Below are 24,796 nucleotides of genomic sequence, written 5' to 3'. Positions count from 1 at the left end.
AAAACAAACAGACCCTCTAAATGTTGATGAGGAACTGACTGAACTTTTAGCCCAAACATTAGGAGACAAATCCCATCCCCATGGACTCAAATCCTGTGACTACCTTCCCTCTGATGTACTGACTTAATAGTCTGCATAAAGATGGAGACTTAACAGTGATGTCATGTTGAGGAAGAATAGGAAAATATATGCTAAAAATTGGAGGCCTCTTACAATTCAGTGCCTTTATTTTAAAACTAATATGTTTTGCACTATTGCAGATTTTTGATGTGAGAGTTACTGAGAGTTAATAGCATTCAAGGTCTCTGGTCTTTTTCCAGAGCTGTGTGACTAACTTGTTTTGGAGTACAATAAGAAGGGCAGCAGGGAGATTCATGACCGAAATCAGATCACCAAGAAAAAAACAATGAAAATAAAAAAGTAACCACAAAACCAAAAATTACTTAAAGAAATAAAAAAGGCAGTCAGTGAAAGCATGTCACGTTTCTTTGCATGTTACATTGTAGCTCAGCACCATTACTCAGTGTTGAGTAATGGTGCAGTTTTTTTGTTTTGCTGCATTTGGGTAATAGTCGCACTGAACTTTATAAACAAATTACTTGTTGTTAGTCTTCATATTAGGTGGATGGCACATTTTGTTGAGACACCAGGATATTAATTATCAGAAAAACATTATACAAACACATGACCAAATGCCATCAATCCATTTGGTTTGTAAAGGCACAAGGTTGCCCGTCTTACTGAAAACCCTCACACGTTTTCCTAAAAATGCTGACATTGAGATATAACCATAAAAATCACAGCTCTGATTTTAACTCCCTCTTAGCTCCAGTCACACTCCCTGGGATCTATTCTTATTGTAATGAAATAGTGCCATCGTGAGTGATTTCCTCAGTTTGGACACTCAGCAGGATGGCTGCTCTCAAAGTGGAGTTCTTGAGGGAGCAGCAGGGGAGCCCTTGCAGAAGGCGGAATAGTTAAATTTAATTTTCATTTCAAGTAGAAGTTATGCCAGAGAGGTAAAGTGTGACTGACTATTTTAATCACACAGTTCACAACCAATTCTGTTGTATTTCTCTGAGTGCAGATAGATCTACAATAGATTCTAAATGATTAGACTATCCTAAGAATAAACTCAAGCACCAAAACATCATCAAACTGAAAATCAAGGAAAGTGTTTGTGTCTATTTTGAGATGTGTTAGATGAAGACACCTACTGTAGCAGTATACCAGAGAATCTGCAATGCATCCCATTTGCTCTATCATTGCCCAAGGCTAACACTGTGCTCTCTGCTGGAATATAAACATAAACTAATCATAGCATTAATTTCACAATGCAAGTGTGCACTTTTGAAAGCAGTCCATCTGTGAAGGCTTCCTAATTAGCTGCTGTCATATGGCACATGATGGAACAGATTCCTGTCCTTGATACACCACTATACAGGGAGACTACGAAACAAACCACTTAGTAAACCACTGTTAGCTACAGGATTTCATCTGTAAAGCCATTAAGATAAAGTTGGAGCTTTTCTTGAACCAGAACATAAGCACGGTGTATCCTTGAATAGGTGAATTGTGCTGTATTTTATCTCAAGGAGACTCTTCACTAGACAAATAGCTCACATTGTCTGCCAACATAAACGGCAGTCAGGAACATCGATCGAGGATGCACACCTTATCAAACAACAATAGCTTTGAAACAGCAACCAACAGAGTAGCATTGGATGAATGTAGTGTAACATCTTAAAGGTGCAATGAGCACACAAAAGGAAGAGACGACAAAGCCCCAGCGTCTATCAGGCAGACAGTGAAGAAGAGCATTTGCGTCTTTACCTTGCGTCCGCCAGTGTTCAGCTTTATGGGTGTGAGGAAAGGGTCAAAGATCATGTGACTGGTCTCGATGTTCACTGGCGACTGCCTCTTCCCCACTGAGCACAGGTTCCATGCTGAATTTACCAGCCCCCAGAATGATGGCACTGCAACACAAAACACAAGAGTAGGTGTTCAAGAGGCTGATCATCTGCAGTGATGAGATACAGCAGGGAGAGCTTTGCACAAAGAGGTCACACAGTGATTATTTGAATAACATTCAACTCTGCCAGACTCACAGCAGCAAAAATGTAATTAATAAGTTTTAACTGATGTGAGCTATTGATGTCTTATAGCAAAAACGTGCTGACTGCTCCTAAACTGGAATCTTTAAATTCTAATTCTACAATGTACAACTTTGCAAAGATTTCTATTTTTTTTTAATCAACATACTTTTCCATCATACTTTGATGTATGAACATGGACATACTGAATATGGAACACACATACATACACACACTCCGAAAGAAAGAAAGACAGAACTGTCCAAGTTTTTAGATATTCATTCCCAATCATATAAATTGACATGAGTAAAATTGGTTGCAATCTCCTTTAATGGTTCCCATAATTACCTTAAAAGTCTGAAAAAATACATTCATTTTCTAATAGCTGGATGAATGAGCACAATAATGGATCATATTACATTTGTATTAGGCTTAGAAAAGATGTATGCATAACCAACATTCACCTTCAAAGTAAAAGTTGCTCCTTTTGTGACTCTGAGGTACAGCTTTAACTCTGAATGCGAATGGGCTTCGTTTTCGTTTGTGTCAAACGTTTTTGAGTTTCTCCACTGCTTGGTGGTTAGTGAGTGTTTGCAGATAAGTCGATGTCTTCCATGAAAACTACAGCTGACCGCATCAATCTGCAAGCAACTGCAGCATCTGTAAGGAGATTTTTGGTGCAGCACCCTCTTTGTGAACAGTTTGACCCAGTGACAGCCAAAACCCCCCTCAGCAACCAGTCGGGAATACACAGTTTTCTCCAGTGATCGGAGGTTGCCAGGGGTCACCAACCAGTGTCTAGACTGGCAATCTCCCTGGCCTGTGTAACTTAAGCCTTAGGTTCATAATGTGATACTTCTCAATCCACTGAATATGTCATCACACTACCTTTGTACAGTAAACTAGCTATAATCTGTCAAGTACTAATTTCCTGTAAACTATAAATATTATGACCTCCTATGAATGTATATCCTCCATCTTGAAAACCTGTCCAACCTGAACGCCAGGACAAGAATTATGATGCTTAGTGGGGTCAAACTAATCCAGTGACTTAGTAACTTGGTCAAAACCAGAAGGCGAGTGAGTGAGTAGAACTGGCCAAAATTTAGTCAATGAAGTTTTCCCATTTTATTAAAGATGAGTGAAAGAAAATGGACCATACCATATTCATATCAATAAAAACCTGCGGCAAGCTAGCACACTTCTCATCAGCCTAAATTATCAAAGGCGACTGTGTGGACATGACGGACCGTAATCAAAATGACCTATTTTCTAACTAGTAGCATTACCTAGAATATGCATTTTGTTGCTTTGTACTTATGCATATGCAGTGATAAATTGAATATAATCTAATCTGCTGAAATCCTAGTAGTTTCTTCATGTAATCAATCTGAACCAAAAAAATTTAATGCCACATTAACAATAAAAGTTATAATGTCTTATGCTTTCATATGAAAATACAGCTACACAGATTGGCAGAACTTGCCATTATCACAAAGCTTAGAAGGCAAAACTAATCCACACTGACTTTTAGAAATTTCATTAAAACCATTCTCTGAATACAAGTGACATTATAGTCAGTGAGGGAAGTAGAAGCAGCCTACTAATCACCTAACACATGTATCTAAAACAGAGAGGAGTCCACATTGAGAAAATGTCGCCACTGTGGGAGTGATAGGCATCTCAGCCAGTTATTTTCTTATGTAATACTTGGCCATCAGAACCTAGATATCAATTCCTACTTAGGGTGGAAAGCAAAGTCTTCTCACTATCAACTCTAGCAAGAGGCAGCTTTCAGCATCAGTATCTGCTGCAGCCTAGAGCAGCACTTTCCATTTAGGGATATGGTGTTATGTAGAGATGACTCATTTGGATTGTGCAGTGCAAATTCCACTGAGATTTCCAACAAAAGCAAAGATAATTTGAAAAAATGCAAATTGTGAATCACAGGGAAGCAGATATAACAGCGTGAATTCAGAGCTAAAGGCAACAGAAGTTAACAAGTTTACAGAGGAAGCACTATATCACTGTTGAGATAAAAGCAGTCAAGTGAAACAGGTGGCTACAGTTTCTACCATGAACATGTGGTTAGCCTGGAGTATGCGTAGATTTCATGGTTTCCAACACAAATTTTAGTTACGTCATGTGACGTCATGTCACTGCTGGTAGCATGAGGCCATACAGTAGAACCCACTCAAAGTTGCCACTCCCAGTTGGCTGGAAGTCCCCCCCACCTTCTTCTGGGCGTATCTAATTCCCAGCATGACCACACCCCTTTCCCTCAATTGCAGAGTGTCACCAAGAGATGGCGCTTTCTTCACAAAAACTTTGACTTCTGTGATTCACAAATGTTCTGTTAACATTTCATGCTGAAGTATTTTCACTGTCTAAAACAAAGCTGCAACCAGTGGTAGAACAAGTTTGGAAAATCTAAAATAGATTGATAAATTTTTAGTCAGTATGACCTTTCACACATTTTCTACTGCAAATCACCAAACATTCTTTTGATCAATTTATTTTTGTGAATCTAAGTAAGTAAATGAATAAATAGTTTTGTTTAAGTAGCACTGCACTGAGGAATCTACGCTTTCTCCCTTTTCAGTCTCCTGTTAGAAGTTCTGCATGAAGTTCCACTTTTATCAATTATAAAATTATTTTAAAAGCTACCTACTAAAGGTAGTTTATAACGTGTCATCGGCATTAGTATGAACACCCACCGCCTCCTCCCACTTCTGTTTACTGGTGTCAAACCTGATTTGCATGACAGTATTGTCCCAGCTGTCCTTCCACCATCAGACAGATGTGCCTTCTCAGAAAAGTGTACTGAAGATAAACTGATTGATTCTCATGAATCCTGCTTTTTGGAATTTTTTTTTTAAAGGCTTTTAAAAAAAAATTATGAATTAGTCAAAAATGGCAATTAACAATGGGTTTTATAGAGTGATGAGCACAAATTGGAAGTTTTTGTTCAAATTATCATCGCTATGTATGGAGGAGACCAGGAGGGAGGCACAACAGTGAGCATCTACAGCTGTCTGTAAAACACAGTACAGGTTCTGTCATGTTTGGGGCTGTATTTCATCCACTGGTGCTGAGATCTTGTCAAAAATCATTTATTCGCACAGAAAAGTCTCAAACATGCTGGCAATGCAGTAAAAGCATGCCTGGATAGAAAAACACACAATGGAACACTATCAGTCATGGACTGGTCTCCCCAGAGCCCAGACTTCAACATTACTGAAGCAGTGTGGGAGCATCCTGAATGCAACAAAAGGCAGAAACATCCAAAGAAGAGCTTTGGATGACCTTCAAGAAGCCTGGAGACCTGTTCCTGAAGACTTCAGAAATGACAGAAAGCTGCCTCACAGAGATCAGACTGTGCTGAAGAATAAAGGAGGTCATACCAAATACTGGCTTTCAGGCTCTATTTTGAACCTTATAACCTGCATTCATGCAATAAATGGCTGCACCTGTTTCCTGTAAAATATAAAGAAATTAGAGATTCTGGAGTACTGAGCCACCAAATTAAAGTGAATTAGACCAATGCTAACTTTATGGAGGTGGGGATAGGGAAACGGAAAACACTTCTGGAAAACACTTTTTGAATTCCATAAATTTAAGGTTTTCCAAGTTGACATTTAGTTTTTGGTGGTTTATTTTTTTGGTGTTGAAACCGCGAGTTTCTCCTGAGTAGAGTCGATGCTCTCATTATTGCCCCAAGTTAACAAGAATGGTCTGAGTGTCAAAGTGTCGGAGTTTTCATGAATGCATCCAAAAGTTTTAACAGTCCTGTTCGCTCAGAAACTTCTACAGACACAGAGATGGGGGTGGGCAGAGCTTCTTGGCTGCAGGAAGTGTTTTATTTCGCACTGAGAGGTGAAAGTTTCACTGTGATTTGCATCACAGTGCAAATCATCAAGCATTAAAACAGGAAAAACATGGTCAGTTAAATACAAACTGGACTGTTTTTACTATTGTTTTAAATACTCTGTGTTGTTTCCTCCGAAGAGGGCTCACCGAATCACTGTCTTAATGGGCATCCTTAAACCATATTACAACGTAGAGATGCTGTCTCTTAAAATTGTCGCACTCAGCTGGTGAGCCGGCTGCAGTGGTCCATGGTGGGAGTGGGAGAGAGGGAGAATTCCATCCACAGAAGAATCCTCTGTAATGCTAATGATAGTCTGGGCTCTCTTACTAAGGTAGTTTCTGCCCTTAAAATCACTGTAGCGATTTACCAGAGATACGCAGTATTAATTAATTTTATCCAAAGGTACGGACACTCTCTTTTGAGCGCCGCTTGCAGAGCGCGCAATTTTAATTTACAGAAAAAGAGAAAGTGGTTTGTGGCAGGCAGTCTACTACATTTTAAAATTATGCAGTCTATAAATTATTTGTAAAACTGGTGATAGAACATCATGTAATTAGTACGCGTATTTATTTATTTATCAGGTTAGGGTTATAGAGACCGAACATTAACGCCCTGTTCACTCTCTCCTACCTTTCAGCATACGCAGTTTTCGTACCTATAAATAAATAAATACTGCAGTATTCAGCTGGACACTGTTGCGGAACATGTGGCTGTTGTTGCATTTGCAGACTACACACTCAAATACACTGCTCAAAAAAATAAAGGGAACACTTAAACAACACAACATAACTCCAAGTAAGTCAAACTTCTGTGAAATCAAACTGTCCACTTAGAAAGCAACACTGATGGACAATCAATTTCACATGCTGTTGTGCAAATGGAATAGACAACAGGTGTAAATTATTGGCAATTAGCAAGACACACTCAATAAAGGAGTGGTTCTGCAGGTGGGGACCACAGACCACTTCTCAGTACCTATGCTTTCTGGCTGATGTTTTGGTCAATGTTGGTGGTGCTTTCACACTCATGGTAGCATGAGACGGACTCTACAACCCACACAAGTGGCTCAGGTAGTGCAGCTCATCCAGGATGGCACATCAATGCGAGCTGTGGCAAGAAGGTTTGCTGTGTCTGTCAGCGTAGTGTCCAGAGGCTGGAGGTGCTACCAGGAGACAGGCCAGTACACCAGGAGACGTGGAAGAGGCCGTAAGAGGGCAACAACCCAGCAGCAGGACCGCTGCCTCTGCCTTTGTGCAAGGAGGAACAGGAGGAGCACTGCCAGAGCCCTGCAAAATGACCTCCAGCAGGCCACAAATGCGCATGTGTCTGCACAAACGGTTAGAAACTGACTCCATAAGGATGTTTTGAGGGCCCGACATCCACAGATGGGGGTTGTGCTCACAGCCCAACAGCGTGCAGGACGCTTGGCATTTGCCAGAGAACACCAGGATTGGCAAATTCGCCACTGGCGCCCTGTGCGCTTCACAGATGAAAGCAGGTTCACACTGAGCACATGTGACAGACGTGACAGAGTCTAGAGACGCCGTGGAGAGTGATCTGCTGCCTGCAACATCCTTCAGCATGACCGGTTTGGCAGTGGGTCAGTAATGGTGTGGGGTGGCATTTCTTTGGAGGGGCGCACAGCCCTCCATGTGCTCGCCAGAGGTAGCACGACTGCCATTAGGTACCGAGATGAGATCCTCAGACTCCTTGTGAGACCATATGCTGGTGCAGTTGGCCCTGGGTTCCTCCTAATGCAGGACAATGCTAGACCTCATGCGGCTGGAGTGTGTCAGCAGTTCCTGCAAGATGAAGGCATTGAAGCTATGGACTGACCCGCCCGTTCCCCAGACCTGAATCCGATTGAGCACATCTGGGACATCATGTCTCGCTCCATCCACCAACGTCATGTTGCACCACAGACTGTCCAGGAGTTGGTGGATGCTTTAGTTCAGGTCTGGGAGGAGATCCCTCAGGAGACCATCCACCACCTCATCAGGAGCATGCCCAGGTGTTGTAGGGAGGTCATACAGGCACGTGGAGGCCACACACAATACTGAACCTCATTTTGACTTGTTTTACATTACATCAAAGTTGGATCAGCCTGTAGTGTGTTTTTCCACTTAAATTTTGTGTGTGACTCCAAATCCAGGCCTCCATTGGTTATTAAATTTGATTTACATTGATGATTTTTGTGTGATTTTGTTGTCAGCACATTCAACTTTGTACAGAACAAAGTATTCAATGAGAATATTTCATTCATTCAGATCTAGGATGTTATTTGAGTGTTCCCTTAATTTTTTTGAGCAGTGTACATCATTGTTGCACAATCCCGCTCCTCTCTGTCGTATAAATGCGCCATTCACTGACAGAACTCAGCAATAATCAATTCATGTTTACATTTTGGATTTTCTTTTTGTTTACAAACAATAGCAGTCCGGTTTAATAATTGTTTCATGCTATCATGTTCAATAGCTTGTTCTGTGTGTACATCCTCTACTTTACTGGCAGTAAGCAAATATTTATATCAGTGTTTTACAGAAAGGTTCAACATTATGATTCTGTTAGAACTGATAGGTAACACATCGGGGTCACCATCTGACAGGAAAAAATACACACATGACCATGTGGGGAGTAAGAGTGTGCACTCTCTCTCTCTCTCTCTGAGCCCGTGTTCCTGTCTAACCATAACATCTTTATACAGCCTGTTATCTAAGCATAAACAATCTCTGGGCGCTATGAGTTGACCTTCGTCATTCAGTCTTGTTCAAGCTGGTTTTTCATGACCCAGATTCCTCTCAGTCATAAGCACATCTTCTTCCTGATGTTTTAATTTAATCAATACAGTGAAATCTTGTCCAGATTTATGACAGAACATGGTGACCTTGGTGATGTTTTAATTGTACGTTCGGTGGCTGGTCTTCAAGATGCACTGAAACAGCGGAGTTAGTCAAGAACTTTCTGATCTGTTGCTCTCTGTCTAAAGTGTTATTTAATTGTTTATTATTTGGTTGATCCATTGTTTATTAATTAATTTATTGGAGTTTACCTTTAAACATTTGTCCTTTATTCATTGAGTAAAAAATAATCCCTAACAGAATCATAGAACCTCTGAGCAAATATAATATATATGAATTAAATACAGCATAGCAGGCTGTAATTGAAAGTGCTTCCTCTATCGCTGCTCCTCCTGGTGGATACACAAGACATTACCACCAGTTTTCCCAAATGCTGCTTAGGGGCGTTCCCACCCGTGGCTGCACTCCTACGTCATGAGTGGGAGATTTTATTTCGGCCACGGACCGGCCCCAAATCGGCCACGGACCGGCCAAGGTCCCAGTACGGATTGGCCGGCCATTTTGAGCGGTTTCATCTGTACCTGGACCCTACAGAGGTTGAACAGGTAGTCCAACTCCTCCAGGATGGCACGTCAATACATATCATTACCAGAAGGTTTGTTGGGTCTCCCAGCACAGTCTCGGAGCATGGAGGAGATTCGAGGTGACCAGGAAACTGTAGGAGAGCTGGACAGGGCCGTAGAAAGTCCTTAACCCATCAGCAGGAGTGGTATCTGCTCCTTTGTGCAAGGATGTCTCTGACCAAACAATCAGAAGCAGGTTCAGTCTGAGCAGTGACAGACATGGAAGGGTCTGGAGAAGCTGTGGAGAACGTGATGCTGCCTGTAACATCGTTCAGCATGACCGGCTTGCTGGTGGGTCAGTGATGGCCTGAGGAGACATATCCATGGAGGGACACACAGACCTCTACAGGCTTGGCAATGGCATCCTGACTGCTATTAGGTATCAGGATGAAGTCCTTGGACTCAATGTCAGACCCTACGCTGGTGCAGTGGGTCCTGCGTTCTTCCTGGTGCACAACAATGCATGACCTCACATGTTGTGAGAATATGCAGACAGTTTCTGGAGGATGAAGGAAATTATACCATTGACTGACTCCCATGCTCGCCTGACCTAAATCCAATAGCACACCTCTGGGACATCATGTTTCAGTCCATCCAATGCTGCCAGGTTGCACCTCAGACTTTCCAGGTGCTCAGCGATGCCCTGCTCAAGATCTGGGAGGAGGTCCTCCAGGACACCTTCTAGCATCTCTTTAGCAACATGCCCCACTGTTGTCAGGCAGACATACAAGTATGTGGAGCCATGAAAACTATGTTGCATTTTGAGTTGCTGCAATTAAATTTTGGCAAAATGGACTAGTCAGTCACATCATTTTTTCAGGGTGCCTTTAAATTCAGCCCTCTGTAGGTTGATAATTTTCATTTCCATCAAGTGATGTGGTGCCCTTTCATTCCAAACACATTACCCAGTCCATATCAGTATAGAGCTGATGTGTTTTCAAAGTGTTCCTTTAATTATTTAGTGCAGTGTATATAATTCAACTGCATCAGCAAGTACTCTATATTGTGTATAGTATCTTTAGTATCTTTATGTCTTTATGGAGCTGCTTTGCTTTGTTCTCTTCTTGCTCTCAGCACAGACAAACGCCTTCCTTATCTACCCTGCTTGCTGCTTCGCTATGCTTTAGAGCCTCTCTTCACACATCTTCTGAACTGGAAACTAAAATTATGGATCTGGTCAGCTTGTCTCTCAATGCTATTTGATCAAATTTTCACCACGAGGAGATAGGGGAAAGGAGAACCCTCTTTCCTCTTGTCCGACTGACATACCCGGCTGGCTACGTTATGGATTCCTGGGGGAAGATAATGTGCCTGGCTGTACTGTCGATTGTACTGTCGATGCCGATTTGGTTTATTGATACCAGGATTTCTCCTGATTGGACTTGGGGATACCTGGCTTATCATGAAATTCAGGAAGTCTGGGCAGCCATTCGGGCCTTGGTAAGGATGCCTGTGAGGCTATATTTAGGGTATTTTTATTGCTTTAGTTGCTGCCACACATCCCTTTCTTGATATTTTACCAGAGCTGTTACAGTTCTCTCATTGTGTGATTAAATGTTTAACAACTTTTAGTTTGATTCAGAATTAAGGTATTCATATACCAAAGTCACACAAACAAACTGACTAGTTGTGCGCTCTGCAGGATAAAATGTTTTCTTTTTCATTGGAGCCTGGTGACTACAGCAACTTTAGCTCCTCTTCAGAAAGAGCTATCTAACCACATCTCAAGCCTAGAAACAACTTTAAATATTTCCTATAATTAAACCTACAGTGATATTTAGATCTGTAGTTGCTATTTAATGTCCTGGAGATGACTGTAAATTTTTAAAAAAAAGCCATAACTCTTTATGAATCAGTATTAGGAATGCGGAGTTTAAGAGTTTCAAATGTTTATACTGTGCCCATGGTAATACTTTGGAAAAGGATTAATACCCGCAAAGGGGAAATTTAGATGTAACAGCAGCAAAAATGCCAAAACAGGACAAGATTAACAATACTACTACTACTAAACTACTAAAATAATATATACTGTACAAGATTATAACTACAGGAAATAACAATATACTATGTATTACTATACAATATATACTCTACAATATACTATACAATATTTTTGGTTCTATTTTTGTTGGGAGCAGTGATGGTTATAAAGTCTTACAGCTGCTGGGAGGAAGGATCTGCGGTAACGCTCCTTTGTGCATTTAGGGTGCAACAGTCTGTCACTGAAGGTGCTCTCCAGTTCAGTAAGAGTTTCATTCATGGGGTGGGAGACCTTGTCCATCAGTAATGTTATTTTAGTCAGAGTCTTTCTGTCTCCCACCACCTGCATTGGGTCGAGAGGACATCCGTATGTACAATTTATTTAATTTAAGCTCCCGACATCTAAACAGCTAAACTTGATTCACCCAAAAACCGTTTGGAGCCAGAGCAGATCTGAGAGAATCTGGGATTTTAGTTTTTGATTTTTAAAAATCAAAAACTCGTACATTAAAAAAGTGAATACTAATTATGCCACACATCTGATTTCCTATTTGTGTCTTATTCAAATAGATATTTATCTATTTTTAGTTTGTTTTAGAACATTTTTCCAATATAGTTTGGGAGCATGTCTATCTTTGGGAATCTGAAAATTATTTTATTAATAATAAATAGACCATAATTATTTAGTTATTACACCTTTAAATAAGTCATATAAACTAACAAAAAACAACACACATGAGCCACTAATGAGCCACTGTAACTGCAGATCACACTAAAGCCATCCGCCAAGCGTTTATCTATTAGAGGCAAAAAATATGAAGACAGAACCTTCCTTTGATAAAGTCAACAATAAACTAAGGATTGACATTGTTCATCAAGGAGGGTGGTTTGGGGGGAAGTGAGACTTCTGATGCAGAATCCTTCATGAACGTGACAGGAAATCCATGTGCAGAATGGGAATTCGAGTGTGAGCAAATCGATCCATTAAGCCCCAGTCGCTTGTCGTATATGTACACATAATTATTAGCCAGTGATAGATTCCTGAATTCAAGTACAGCATCACTCACTGCTGACAGAGGCACAAGCAGCTCTTTCAATAATGTACACATACCTTCCTTTAGGACTGATACCTCTATATTTCACTCAGGCTGCTCCAGCATTAGTGCCATTTTACTACTTATTGGCAAGCTATAAAAGTGGACAGGGATATATGGTGTGGCCTTTTTCCAGACATGCAGTGTTTAAATGAAAAGGGCAGCTGAGACTAGGAGGTTTCATTTTCATGGTCGATTTGTATCCACTTTTTTTTTTCTAATCAAAGGTCTGTAGCAATTAGAACTTCACATGGTGGAATGTAATTTGTGTATAATGAAAAAGGAATTACATCCATGGCAGTTGAACAACCAAACCTGTAAAATAGTTGTAGCTTCTTTCCAGCTTCTTATACCACAATTGTTATCGTCATCTGTGTCTCTGTTTGTGCTGTATGATAAGCTGACTTTACTACATCCAATCTCGTTGCTTCAACAAGAATCTAAGAATATAAAACATCAAACTTTCAATTCAATTCAATTGTAAGAAACAGGCTCAGGGTGGGGCAGTCATCTGCTGTGACCGGTTGGGGCTGAAGGGAGACAGACAGGACAAAAGACACACTGTGGAAGAGAGCCAGAGATTAATAACAACTAATGATTAAATGCAGAGTGCAGACTTTATATTTCCTTGGATTATTCATCCTTACGTACATCTCATGATCCTAAACACAATCCCATGAAACAAAAGCTTGTTGAAAACTTATTGAAGATATCAGATGTCTAACGATGTCAAGTACAGCTTTTGAAAGAGCATCTAGGCAGTTCAGACTGCTACTAAACTTTCATTTTCATCTCTTGAACTTTACCTGATTTAGCTTTGACAATAGCCTAGGGTTAGAATTTGGGTTAGGATTAGGGTTGTGGTTATCATTAATAATGATTTAGATTTCAGAAGGTACGATAATGTCTGCCAAATGAACTCCTTCAGTGTCCACTACATGAAACTGCAACTTGACTGGCTGAGATTATAGCTATATGCTGGTAAGTGTTATTCTAAATCTGATTCATGTTACTTGTTTTGCTTTGTTTTTTTATCTTCTAATTTTGCAGTGCAGGCTTACAAGGCTTTATGCACTGTGAAGCTCTGTTAGATTAGTGGAGTATCAGATCAGCAGATATTAAATATTAAAACATCAGTATAAAGAAAGTGATGATAAACTGAATGTTTGACTCTAAAGAGAAACATCTATAGACAAATTTTAAGGACAATTTTTGCTTATCAGCCCCCTGACATCTTCAGGACCCTGGGGCTTTTTTTCTGTAGGCTTTTAAAGTGTGTAAATCTGTGTAACATGACATGTGTAGTATATGTGCTACAACACTGACATAAAGCTGCAGCAGATAATTAGGTCTGAATGCAATAGAGCTTTAAGTGACAAACAGGCAACTGTGACTGAACCATGATTCTCACTGTGGTGGAATCCAAAAACTGAGACAAGTTTTATTAGTACATTTTACTTTATGCAAATGTTGGCAGTAGTACGAATACTGAAGCTCATTTAGTTCACATTTGGTCGTGGTTGCTGTTATCAATACAGCTTTTTCTCAATCCAGTCTCCCTTCACACTGAAAATAACAAGACCTACACCAGAATACTGTTTGTTGATTTTAGCTCAGCACTCAATACAAAATCCCTCATGAACTTCACTCTGAGCTTCAGGACTGTGCTCTCTAACTAAATACTGGACTTCCTCTCAAACAGACTCCAGACAGGTCAGATTGGCATTCACAGACCCTCAACATCAGAGCCAGGGTTGTGTGTCAGCCACCTCCTGTTACACTGTATGCCCATGGCTGTATTACCACCATAACTGGTGGTAATACAGCCAGATTAGAAACAATTATGACATCCTCATTCTGGGGATGTATTGAAAAAGTCAACATCTCCATGTTGTGGATCAGGTTTATAATATTTATGAAGATTTTCAGGGTGGGAGGGCTTGGCTGGAGCCCACATGTAGTAATCGCCTTCTTGCTTGCAATCAGGAGTATCTTCAACAAATACATATCAGTCGTACTAAGTCCTTCAGGGAGATCTCTAAGGTACATAGCCGTAAAGGAAAGGAGAGTTATGCCCAGGATTTTGTATATTACTTGCTTAACATCATTCCAGAAAGTCTTCAACTTTGGACAGGCCCAAAAGGACATGAAAGCAGTCTGCAGAGACCACCCCGCATTCCCTCCAGCAAGAGAATTGTGGGCCACCTAGTCTCGATTTCTGTTTTGGTGCAATAAAAAATCTGATTAGGTTCTTCCAGCAGAAATGGCGCCATGTTAAAGAGTTTGTTATGGACAGAGTATTCTTCTAGATTTGTTGCCAAACTTCCTGTAAAATTATTATGTTTGCTTCTTTCTCCCACTGATGTCTGATATAATCTGTTGAGTTCTTATTCATAAATGAGAAATTTCTGTAAAGTTTACCAATGATGCCTTTTGTATTTTTGGAAGCATATGCATGTTTTTTTTACTTTTCACAAGCATACCACCATCGGTTTTCCATATTTCAGGAAATTTAAAAAAGGCAAATTTCCATGTTAGGTTTTTGTTAACTAGAAATAGAAAGCATTCTAGATGGAAACATAAACTGGTGGCATGGGATGTGCACGCCAATGATCAGATGGCTCTGCAATGGTTAATTAATATCAAAACACCATTGGCACCCACTTACCAAGCACAAGAAGATATTGCTGACATGGGGAGTCAGTACAAAGTTTAAATGATATTAAAAGAATGTAAAGACTCAGGTGTGTTGAAGCAGAAACAAATCTAAAACCTGTAGGACACTAGCCCTCGAGGCCTGGAGTTTGAGACCCTGATTTAGGCTCTTGGTCATTTAAATAACAAATCATTAGCAGAAAATTCACTTTCATAATAGGTCCCACCTTTCTCAAAATGTTCATAATTTGGAGAACTAGTGACAATATGTGAAGAATGACTTTGGTCTTTCACAGTCATTCTAAACAAATGGGCAGTTTTTATATAGAAATCTCTCTTGGTGTGGGTGTGTGAGGCCATGTTTGCAGACTAATTATGCGGCTGCCTCAGCCAGATCTGAGGTGCACGTGGGATCATCCCTGTGGGCTTACTGGAGTTCAGGGTTGTGGTGAACGTTGGATCAGAGGTCTGAGGAAATGCTTACTGGACAATTAAACCATACATTAATTACTTCCACAGCCGAGTAGCTCGTGTTGTTGTAAAACCAAAGCCTGAAGAGACACTGATTCTCATTAAAGAGAAATGTTGGCACCTCAGTGCAATATTATGGACACATACAGACACACCCAAATAAGTCTAAAGCTGCATCCATGGAGGTTGAGTATCTTTAGATTAAAGTGCAACTACAAAAATGAAAGGCAGTTTTAGATTTCCAAATGGCACTAAATGAGATGTACATACACACCTACATGCATTAACACATAAAACCAGTATTGGAGACTGTAAAATATGCATAGCATTTAACAAACTAAGGTTAGAGGTAGTTTTAACAAAATGTCTTTATTCTGTAAACTGGTTATGTGTGAAAAGTTTGAGTAATAGCCTTTAAGAAAGAGGAGTCAACTAGAGAAATGCAAAGTACACACACAAATATATATTCTCTCCCTCTCCCAAAGACCCACTGCCAGCTGTACGTTCTTGGACAAGCATCAAGAAAAGTGTAAAAAGTGCCTTCCTTTTGTAACTGCTGATGCAAAGCTGAGTTCCAAATTCACCTGCAATGTGAGAGCGGAGCTGAGAGAGCGATAGCTGTATAAAACTAACAGCTTGGGAATAAATGCTTACTTAAGCAAGTATGGAACCCAACATCTTAATGATAATGAATGTCTAAGAGCAGCATTAAAGGAGCTGTCATATTCTGCTAACTCTCAATTTGAAACACTGTTCGGGTACTGCAGGTTCCTTTCTGTTTACTCACCGGGGGGGCATTTTAACAGACATTTTGGTCCATCTGTGAACAGAGGGAGCTATGCCTTATATAAAAACTCTGGACAGGGACCAGGTGCAGTACATTTATGAAAACAGAGGGAACTTGTAGACTGTAAATTTGTAAAAACAAAACAAAAGAGAAAAAAAAACCCTGGGGATAATGTGTAACACTTCTTTGTACTCCTGCATGAGTAAGTTCTGCAAACAGATCTCAATGGGAAAAAAATATCATCCTCATATATATATATATATATATATATATATATATATATATATATATATATATATATATATATATATATATATATATATATATATATATATGAGGATGATATTTTTTTTGACCATCTTCCCTGTCCCTGCTGACGAAAAGCAGGCCCAAACCATGATGCTGCCACCACCATGTTTGACAGTGGGGATGGTGTGTTCAGGGTGATGAGCTGTGTTGCTTTTACGTCAAACATATCGTTTTGCATTGTGGCCAAACAGTTGGATTTTGGTTTCATCTGACCAGAGCACCTTCTTCCACATGTTTGGTGTGGCAAACTTTAAACGAGACTTTTTATGGATATCTTTGAGAAATGACTTTCTTCTTGCCACTCTTCCATAAAGGCCAGATTTGGGAAGTGTACGACTGATTTTTGTCCTATGGACAGACTCTCCCACCTCAGCTGTAGATCTCTGCAGTTCATCCAGAGTGATCATGGGCCTCTTGGCTGCATCTCTGATCGGTCTTCTCCTTGTCTGAGATGAAAGTTTAGAGGGACGGCCGGGTCTTGGTAGATTTGCAGTGGTCTGATACTCCTCCCATTTCAATATGATTGGTTGCACAGTGCTCCTTGAGATGTTTAAAGCTTGGGAAATTTTTTTGTATCCAAATCCAGCTTTGAACTTCTCCACAACAGTATCTCGGACCTGCCTGGTGTGTTCCTTGGTCTTCATGATGCTCTCTGCGCTTTGAACAGAACCCTGAGACTATCACAGAGCAGGTGCATTTATACGGAGACTTGATTACACACAGGTGGATTCTATATATCATCATCAGTCATTTGGGACAACATTGGATCATTCAGAGATCCTCACTGAACTTCTGGAGTGAGTTTGCTGCACTGAAAGTAAAGGGGCTGAATAATATTGCACGCCCCACTTTTCAGTTTTTTATTTGTTAAACAAGTTTGACACATCCAGTAAATTTCATTCCACTTCACGATTGTGTCCCACTTGTTGTTGATTCTTCACAAAAAACTAAAATGTTATATCTTTATGTTTGAAGCCTGAAATGTGGCAAAAGGTTGAAAAGTTCAAGGGGGCCGAATACTTTCGCAAGGCACTGTATATATATGGTCTGGGTAACATGTTAGAAACAAAAGGATGACACATTGTTTGATGGAAATGAAAATGATCAACCCACAGAGGGCTGAATTCAAAAACACCAAGAAAATCAAATTGAAAAAATAATGTGGCAGGCTCGTCCGTTTTGCCAAAATTTCACTGCAGAATTTCATTTCAATTTTTTTTTCTTTTTCTTCTTCAGCTCTCAGCGGAGACGGTTGCACTTTTCTTCTTTCCCCAGCCCTTACTTTTTACCCTGCTTTGGTGCTTTAGAGCCTCTCTTCACACAGCTTCCAAACTGGAATTTATAATTATGGATCTGGTCAGCTGATCTCTCAACGCCATTGTTTTTGATCAAATTTTCACCATGAGGAGATTGGGGGAAGGAGAACTCTATTCCCTCTTATTAATTGACATTCCAGTTGGCTATGTTATGGATTCCTGTGTGGTGTGGAAGATGACGTGCCTGGCCGTATTGTCGATGGAGGACACACACAATTGGCTTATTGACACTGGGATTTCTCCAAATTGGACCTGGAGATACTTGGCTTGTCATTACAATTTGGGAAGTCTGGGCAGCTGTCTGGGACTTGGTAAGGCTGCTTATGACGGGAATGCAGGAAGGTACAGACTCAAACTCAGACTCAGTATATCTGGAGCTGATTCGGAGAGATTAGATCTTGGAGATGTATGTATCTGTTTCTGTGTGGTGAAGGAACGAACCAAGAAGATGATTTGGATTAATTGGATTTTTTCGCCACAGAGAGGTGCCAGAAAGACTGAAGGCTGTCAAGAAATTAATCAGTACAGTCTGTACCAAAACAAGTCGTAGAATCAGGAATTTGGCTCCCTGGCGTTCTTGGACTGCCGCTTATCAAATTGTCTCCGGGATGTTTGTAAACAGATGCTCTACGCCCCCGCCGTCCTGTCTTCTTCTGACCTGTGTTGGACTGATCTCCCTGACCTAGCTGCTGATGAACTCTACATCTTATCAGAACTGTTAGCTGAGGAGGGAGTTTGAGTCAGCCCCACGGTAAACACCCCCCATCACCTTCGCTGGCTCCTTTCCATCCCAGCCCCTCCCCACCTTGTGCTCCCATGCTATATGTTTCTGCACTATCGCAGAGGTTTTTGTAACCTTATACTGTGTATGTGCATATATATACAAAGTATGAGATGATTTTTTTCCTCACTCATCCCAATATATTTTCACTATTGTTTCTGTCTTTTTAATGGCAGCGCCTCCAGAAGGGGGGCTGCATGGCCACAGTTCACCTATCTCCCCATGATTGTTTGTTTGTCTTCGTGGATTGGTGTTCTGTTAATTGTAATTTCCCCATTGTGGGATCAATAGAGTATCATTAGAAACTCAAAACTAAATAATTTTTATGGCCCCCACATGTTTGTATGCATGCCTGACAACTTCAGGGCATGGTCCTAATGAGACAGCAAATGGTGCCTTGGATGGATCTCCTCCCAACAATGTCCCACATGTTCTATTGGATTTAGGTCAGGCCAGTGTGGGGGCTAGTCAGTGGTATCAATTACTTCATCCTCCAGAAAATGCCTGCAAACTCTCACCACATGAGTTTGGGCATAGTTGTGCACCAGGAGGAACCCAGAACCCACTGCACCAGTGTAGGGTCTGACAGTGGGTCCAAGAATTTCATCCTGATATCTGATGGCAGTCAGGGTGTTGTTGTCTAGCCTGTAGAGGTCTGTGTGTCCCTCCATGGATATGCCTCCCCAGACCGTCACTGACCCACTACCAAAACGGTCATGCTGAACGATGTTACAGGCAGCATAATGTTCTCCATGGCTTCTCCAGACCCTTTCAGGTCTATCACATGTGCTCAGGGTGAACCTGCTCATATTTGTGAAAAGTACAGGGTACCAGCCGTAGAACTGCCTATTCTGGTATTCTATGGCAAATGCTGCTCGTTCTCCACGGTGCAGGGCAGTGAGTAAAGGTCCCACTAGAGAGCATTGGGCACTTGGGCCAGCCACATGAAAACTGTTTTCAATTATTTGGTCAGACATTCACATTAGTTGCTGTAGGACAGGAGTCATTGATTACATTTGTCCAAGGGCTGGAATTTTAATCACCAGTGTGAGGGCCAGATGCTCTCTTAAACTAAAATCAAATTAATATTGTATCCTAAGTAATATATTACCATTTGATATATTAATTTTCCTTTCAAATTTATACCATTTTTAATGATGCGATGTGCAAGTCTTGTATTTACATGTTCTGTTATGTTGATGGTTGTTATGGAAACACAGCAATTGTACACAGTTGTCATCACAGATATGAGCACGGGAAACAATAAGATGTTACATGAGAGCAAGAAGTTTATCTCTGCACAATCTACTTTTCAGAGGTGTTTTAGTCATTTTTTTAATGAATATAAAAACATGAAGAGTTCAGATGTAAAACCTTCTAAATCTGCCTGGACACTTTTCTTTTAAAAGAGGCAATGGTGAGGTTTTTTTTTTCAAAAATGTAAATATAGCAATTTACTTACTTTTTAATAAATAATACTTTGTTTTGAGGCAAAGCCAGTAAAATCTTCAGTCCCTCCTCTGATCAGAAGGCAAAAGGCCCAAATATCAGACTATAATAAAAAGATTCCGACATAGAGTCACACAGTACAACCACAATAGCACAAAATGGCAGTTTGGCTGACATATTTAGATCCTCTGGCGCAAAGTGCTGAATACATATATGGGTGCATCCACGAAGGATTTTAAAACTTGGGCCCTCATCTCTCCTGATCGCTCTCACCCAACGGGCACATATTTCAGCATCCACTGAAAAATGGTGGAAACTCAAATACTCAAATATGGAGTTTTTTGTTTAAGTCACTATTTAAAATTCTATTCTAAAAAACAGTGCTGGAAAATGTCAGTGATTTTACATTAATATAGAAAGTAAACCTTTTAACATTACAGCACTAAAAGGCAGCAGTGTATATTTTAGCTACCCTTTGCTAAAGTTGCTGCTAGCTAGCTTACTGTTTCTTTTATACACGGTTACAGAATGGTAAATTGACAATGATGGATAACATTACAACAGCTAACTAACACGTCAATACTGTTATTATTAACCTTACCTTTCACTATACCATAAAAATGATGAGCATCTGTGAATTTTCCGGGCAGGTCTCTGAGACAAAACAACACCAGAAGTAAAGATCCCCAGCATTGAGTCAGAAAGGAAGTTGTCTGACATAATTGTGAAAAGGGTCTATAAACCAGTGGCGTTCTATCAGGGCAAGCACGACAACAGTCATTGTCTGTCGGTATGGCTTACAATAGGTGAAGCTTGTCAAGCTGAGAGGCCAGCAGCTTGCAGCTGCTTGTTTGCACATGCACATTGTGGACAAACCTCTGGTCACTGAGGGGAGATGGATCAGAGATGGGCTAAATAAGCTGCCACTGGCTCTGCATTTACTGCTCTGAGATCAGGTATCATCTGCACGCAACAGTTTCCTCAGTAACCACTTCGGCCAACATGTGTGATGTAAGAAACTTTTACTAGTGTATAGCACGTTTAATGAAACAGGTAATTCAATTTTATTTTACTTATATAGCACCAAATCACAACAAACAGTTGCCTTAAGGTGCTTGTTGAACAGCTGCAGAGTACAATCTCTAAGAAATCACTTGGTTGACCAAATGTACAAAGTTTAACCTGCTGTTTTAATAATAACGGCACTTTCATTATTTATTCATTTTTATTCCTCCTTTAGATACATAGTTACTACACATTATAGAAAGCTCCCAAACATCCTCAGATACTGGTGGCGCTGTCACTTGGTGTTGGCTCTCACTGCGGTATTGTATCACTTCCTGTTCCTGTTTCGGAGCACAGTGTTTTGCTGTCTGTTAGCTGTTATATCTGTATAACTAGATTTATCTGGATAATAACATATTTTAGTGTAATCTTCACCTACTTTAAATAGCATACTCTTTGCTGAATCACCTGTATTCACATTACTCACTTTATTTGTTTTTAGAAATTCGCTAGCTTAGCTTAGCTAGTAGCTTAGCCCTTAGCCGACTCACTACCAGCATGGCTTCTTCTCCTGTCTCTCCTGCACTTTCCTGCTCTGGGTGTCACATGTTTAGTTACTCCTCGGCCTCCTTTAGCAGTAACGGTACTTGTAATAAATGTAGTCTGTTTGTAGCTCTGGAGGCCAGGCTTTCTGAACTGGAGACTCGGCTCCGCACCCTGGAAAATCCTACATCTAGCCAGGCCCCTGTAGCGGGTGCGGACCATGGTAGCTTAGCCGCCGTTAGCTCCCCCCCAGCAGATCCCGAGCAGCAGGGAAAACAGGCCAGCTGGGTGACGGTGAGGAGGAAGCGTAGTCCTAAGCAGAAGCCCCGGGTACACCACCAACCTATTCACGTCTCTAACCGTTTTTCTCCACTCGGCGACACACCCGCCGAGGAACAAACTCTGGTTATTGGTGACTCTGTTTTGAGAAACGTGAAGCTAGAGACACCGGCGACCATAGTCAAATGTCTTCCAGGGGCCAGAGCAGGCGACATTCATGGAAATTTGAAACTGCTGGCTAAGGCTAATCGTAGATTTGGTAAGATCGTTATTCACGTCGGCAGTAATGACACCCGGTTACGCCAATCGGAGGTCACTAAAATTAATATTGACTCGGTGTGTAACTTTGCAAGAACGATGTCGGACTCTGTAGTTTTCTCTGGGCCCCTCCCCAATCAGACCAGGAGCGACATGTTTAGCCGCATGTTCTCCTTGAATCGCTGGCTGTCTGAGTGGTGTCCAAAAAACGACGTGGGCTTCATAGATAATTGGCAAAGTTTCTGGGGAAAACCTGGTCTTGTTAGGAGAGACGGCATCCATCCCACTTTGGATGGAGCAGCTCTCATTTCTAGAAATCTGGCCAAATTTATTAACCCTCCTAAAAACTGACTACCCAGGGTTGAGACCAGGAAGCAGAGTTGCAGTCTTACACGCCTCTCTGCAGCTTCTCTCCTCCTGCCATCCCCCCAAAACCCCATCCCCATAGAGTCGGTGCCTGCTCCCAGACCACCAAAAACCAAAGCTAAAATCAGCAAAAAACTATTTAAGCATAAAAATTCAAAAACAATAAATAATACAGCTTCATCAACTGCACCAAAAAATAAAACAATTAAATGTGGATTGTTAAACATTAGGTCTCTCTCTTCCAAGTCCCTATTAGTAAATGATTTAATAATTGATCAACGTATTGATTTATTCTGCCTTACAGAAACCTGGTTACAGCAGGATGAATATGTTAGTTTAAATGAATCAACACCCCCGAGTCACAGTAACTGTCAGAATGCTCGAAGTACAGGTCGAGGAGGAGGATTAGCTGCAATCTTCAATTCCAGCTTATTAATTAATCAGAGACCCAGACAAAGTTTTCATTCTTTTGAAAGCCTGACTCTTAGTCTTGTCCATCCTAATTGGGAAAATCAAAAACATGTTTTATTTGTTATTATCTATCGTCCACCTGGTCCTTACTCAGAGTTTCTGTCTGATTTCTCAGACTTTTTATCTGATTTAGTGCTCAGTTCAGATAAAATAATTATAGTGGGTGATTTCAACATCCATGTAGATGCTGAGAATGACAGCCTCAACACTGCATTTAATCTATTGTTAGATTCAATTGGCTTCTCTCAAAATGTAAAGGAGCCCACCCACCACTTTAATCATACTCTGGATCTTGTCCTAACATATGGCATAGAAACTGAAGACTTAACAGTATTCCCTGAAAGCCCCCTCCTGTCTGATCATTTCTTAGTAACATTTACATTTACTTTAATGGATTACACAGTAGTGGGGAATAAGTTTAATTACAGTAGAAGTCTTTCTGAAAGTGCTGTAACTAAGTTTAAGGATCTAATTCCTTCATTGTTATGCTCTTCAGTGCCATGTGCCAACACAGTGCAGAGCAGCTACCTAAACTCTGCTCCCAGTGAGGTTGATTATCTCGTCAATAGTTTTACATCCTCACTGCGTATAACTTTGGATACTGTGGCTCCTCTGAAAAGGAAAGCTTCAAATCAGAAGTGCCTGACTCCGTGGTATAATTCACAAACGCACAGCTTAAAGCAGATAACCCGAAAGCTGGAGAGGGAATGGCGTCTCACTAAATTAGAAGATGCTCATTTAGCCTGGAAAAAGAGTTTGTTGCTCTATAAAAAAGCCCTCCGTAAAGCTAGGACATCTTACTATTCATCATTAATTGAAGAAAATAAGAACAACCCCAGGTTTGTTTTCAGCACTGTAGCCAGGCTGACAAAGAGTCAGAGCTCTGTAGAGCCGAGTATTCCTTTCACGTTAACTAGTAGTGACTTCATGGATTTCTTTACAAATAAAATTTTAGACATTCGAGAAAAAATTATTCATAACCATCTCAAAGATTATTCTTCATGTTCGGCTGCTTTCAGCACTGCTGGTATTTGTTTTGACTCTTTTGCTCCAGTTGATCTTTCAGAGTTAACTTCAATAGTTACTTCCTCCAAACCAGCAACATGTTTGTTAGATCCCATTCCTACTAGACTGTTCAAAGAAGTCTTTCCAATTATTGATGCTTCAATCTTAAAAATGATCAATCAGTCTTTATTAGTTGGCTATGTACCACAGACCTTCAAGGTGGCTGTAATTAAACCTCTGCTTAAAAAGCCATCACTTGACCCAGCTGTCTTAGCTAATTATAGGCCAATCTCCAACCTTCCTTTTCTCTCAAAGATTCTTGAAAGAGTAGTTGTAAAACAGCTAACTGATCATCTGCAGAGGAACGGTTTATTTGAAGAGTTTCAGTCAGGTTTCAGAATTCATCACAGTACAGAAACAGCATTAGTGAAGGTTACAAATGATCTTCTTAGAGCTTCTGACAGTGGACTCATCTCTGTTCTTGTCCTGTTGGACCTCAGTGCAGCTTTTGATACTGTTGACCATAACATTTTATTACAGAGATTAGAGCTTGCTATAGGTATTAAAGGTACTGCACTGCAGTGGTTTGAATCATATTTATCTCATAGACTCCAATTTGTTCATGTAAATGGGGAGTCTTCT

The 24,796-nt window shown here is 40.5% G+C and overlaps 1 protein-coding gene across 1 annotated transcript in view; it reads right to left on the bottom strand.

Annotated features, from left to right (window-relative positions):
* The window catches only part of ca10a (carbonic anhydrase Xa), a 412,177-nt gene that overhangs the window by 205,067 nt on the left and 182,314 nt on the right, over positions 1–24,796 (bottom strand). Inside the window, exon 3 of the mRNA XM_030754899.1 lies at positions 1,834–1,976. Coding sequence (XP_030610759.1) covers positions 1,834–1,976 — 143 coding nt within the window. The remainder of the gene's footprint in view (positions 1–1,833; positions 1,977–24,796) is intronic.

This window comes from Archocentrus centrarchus, chromosome 19 (genome assembly GCF_007364275.1).
Source record: "Archocentrus centrarchus isolate MPI-CPG fArcCen1 chromosome 19, fArcCen1, whole genome shotgun sequence".
NCBI lineage: Eukaryota > Metazoa > Chordata > Actinopteri > Cichliformes > Cichlidae > Archocentrus > Archocentrus centrarchus.
Note: the sequence above shows the minus strand (reverse complement) of the source record. Positions and strands in the feature narration are given on the sequence as shown.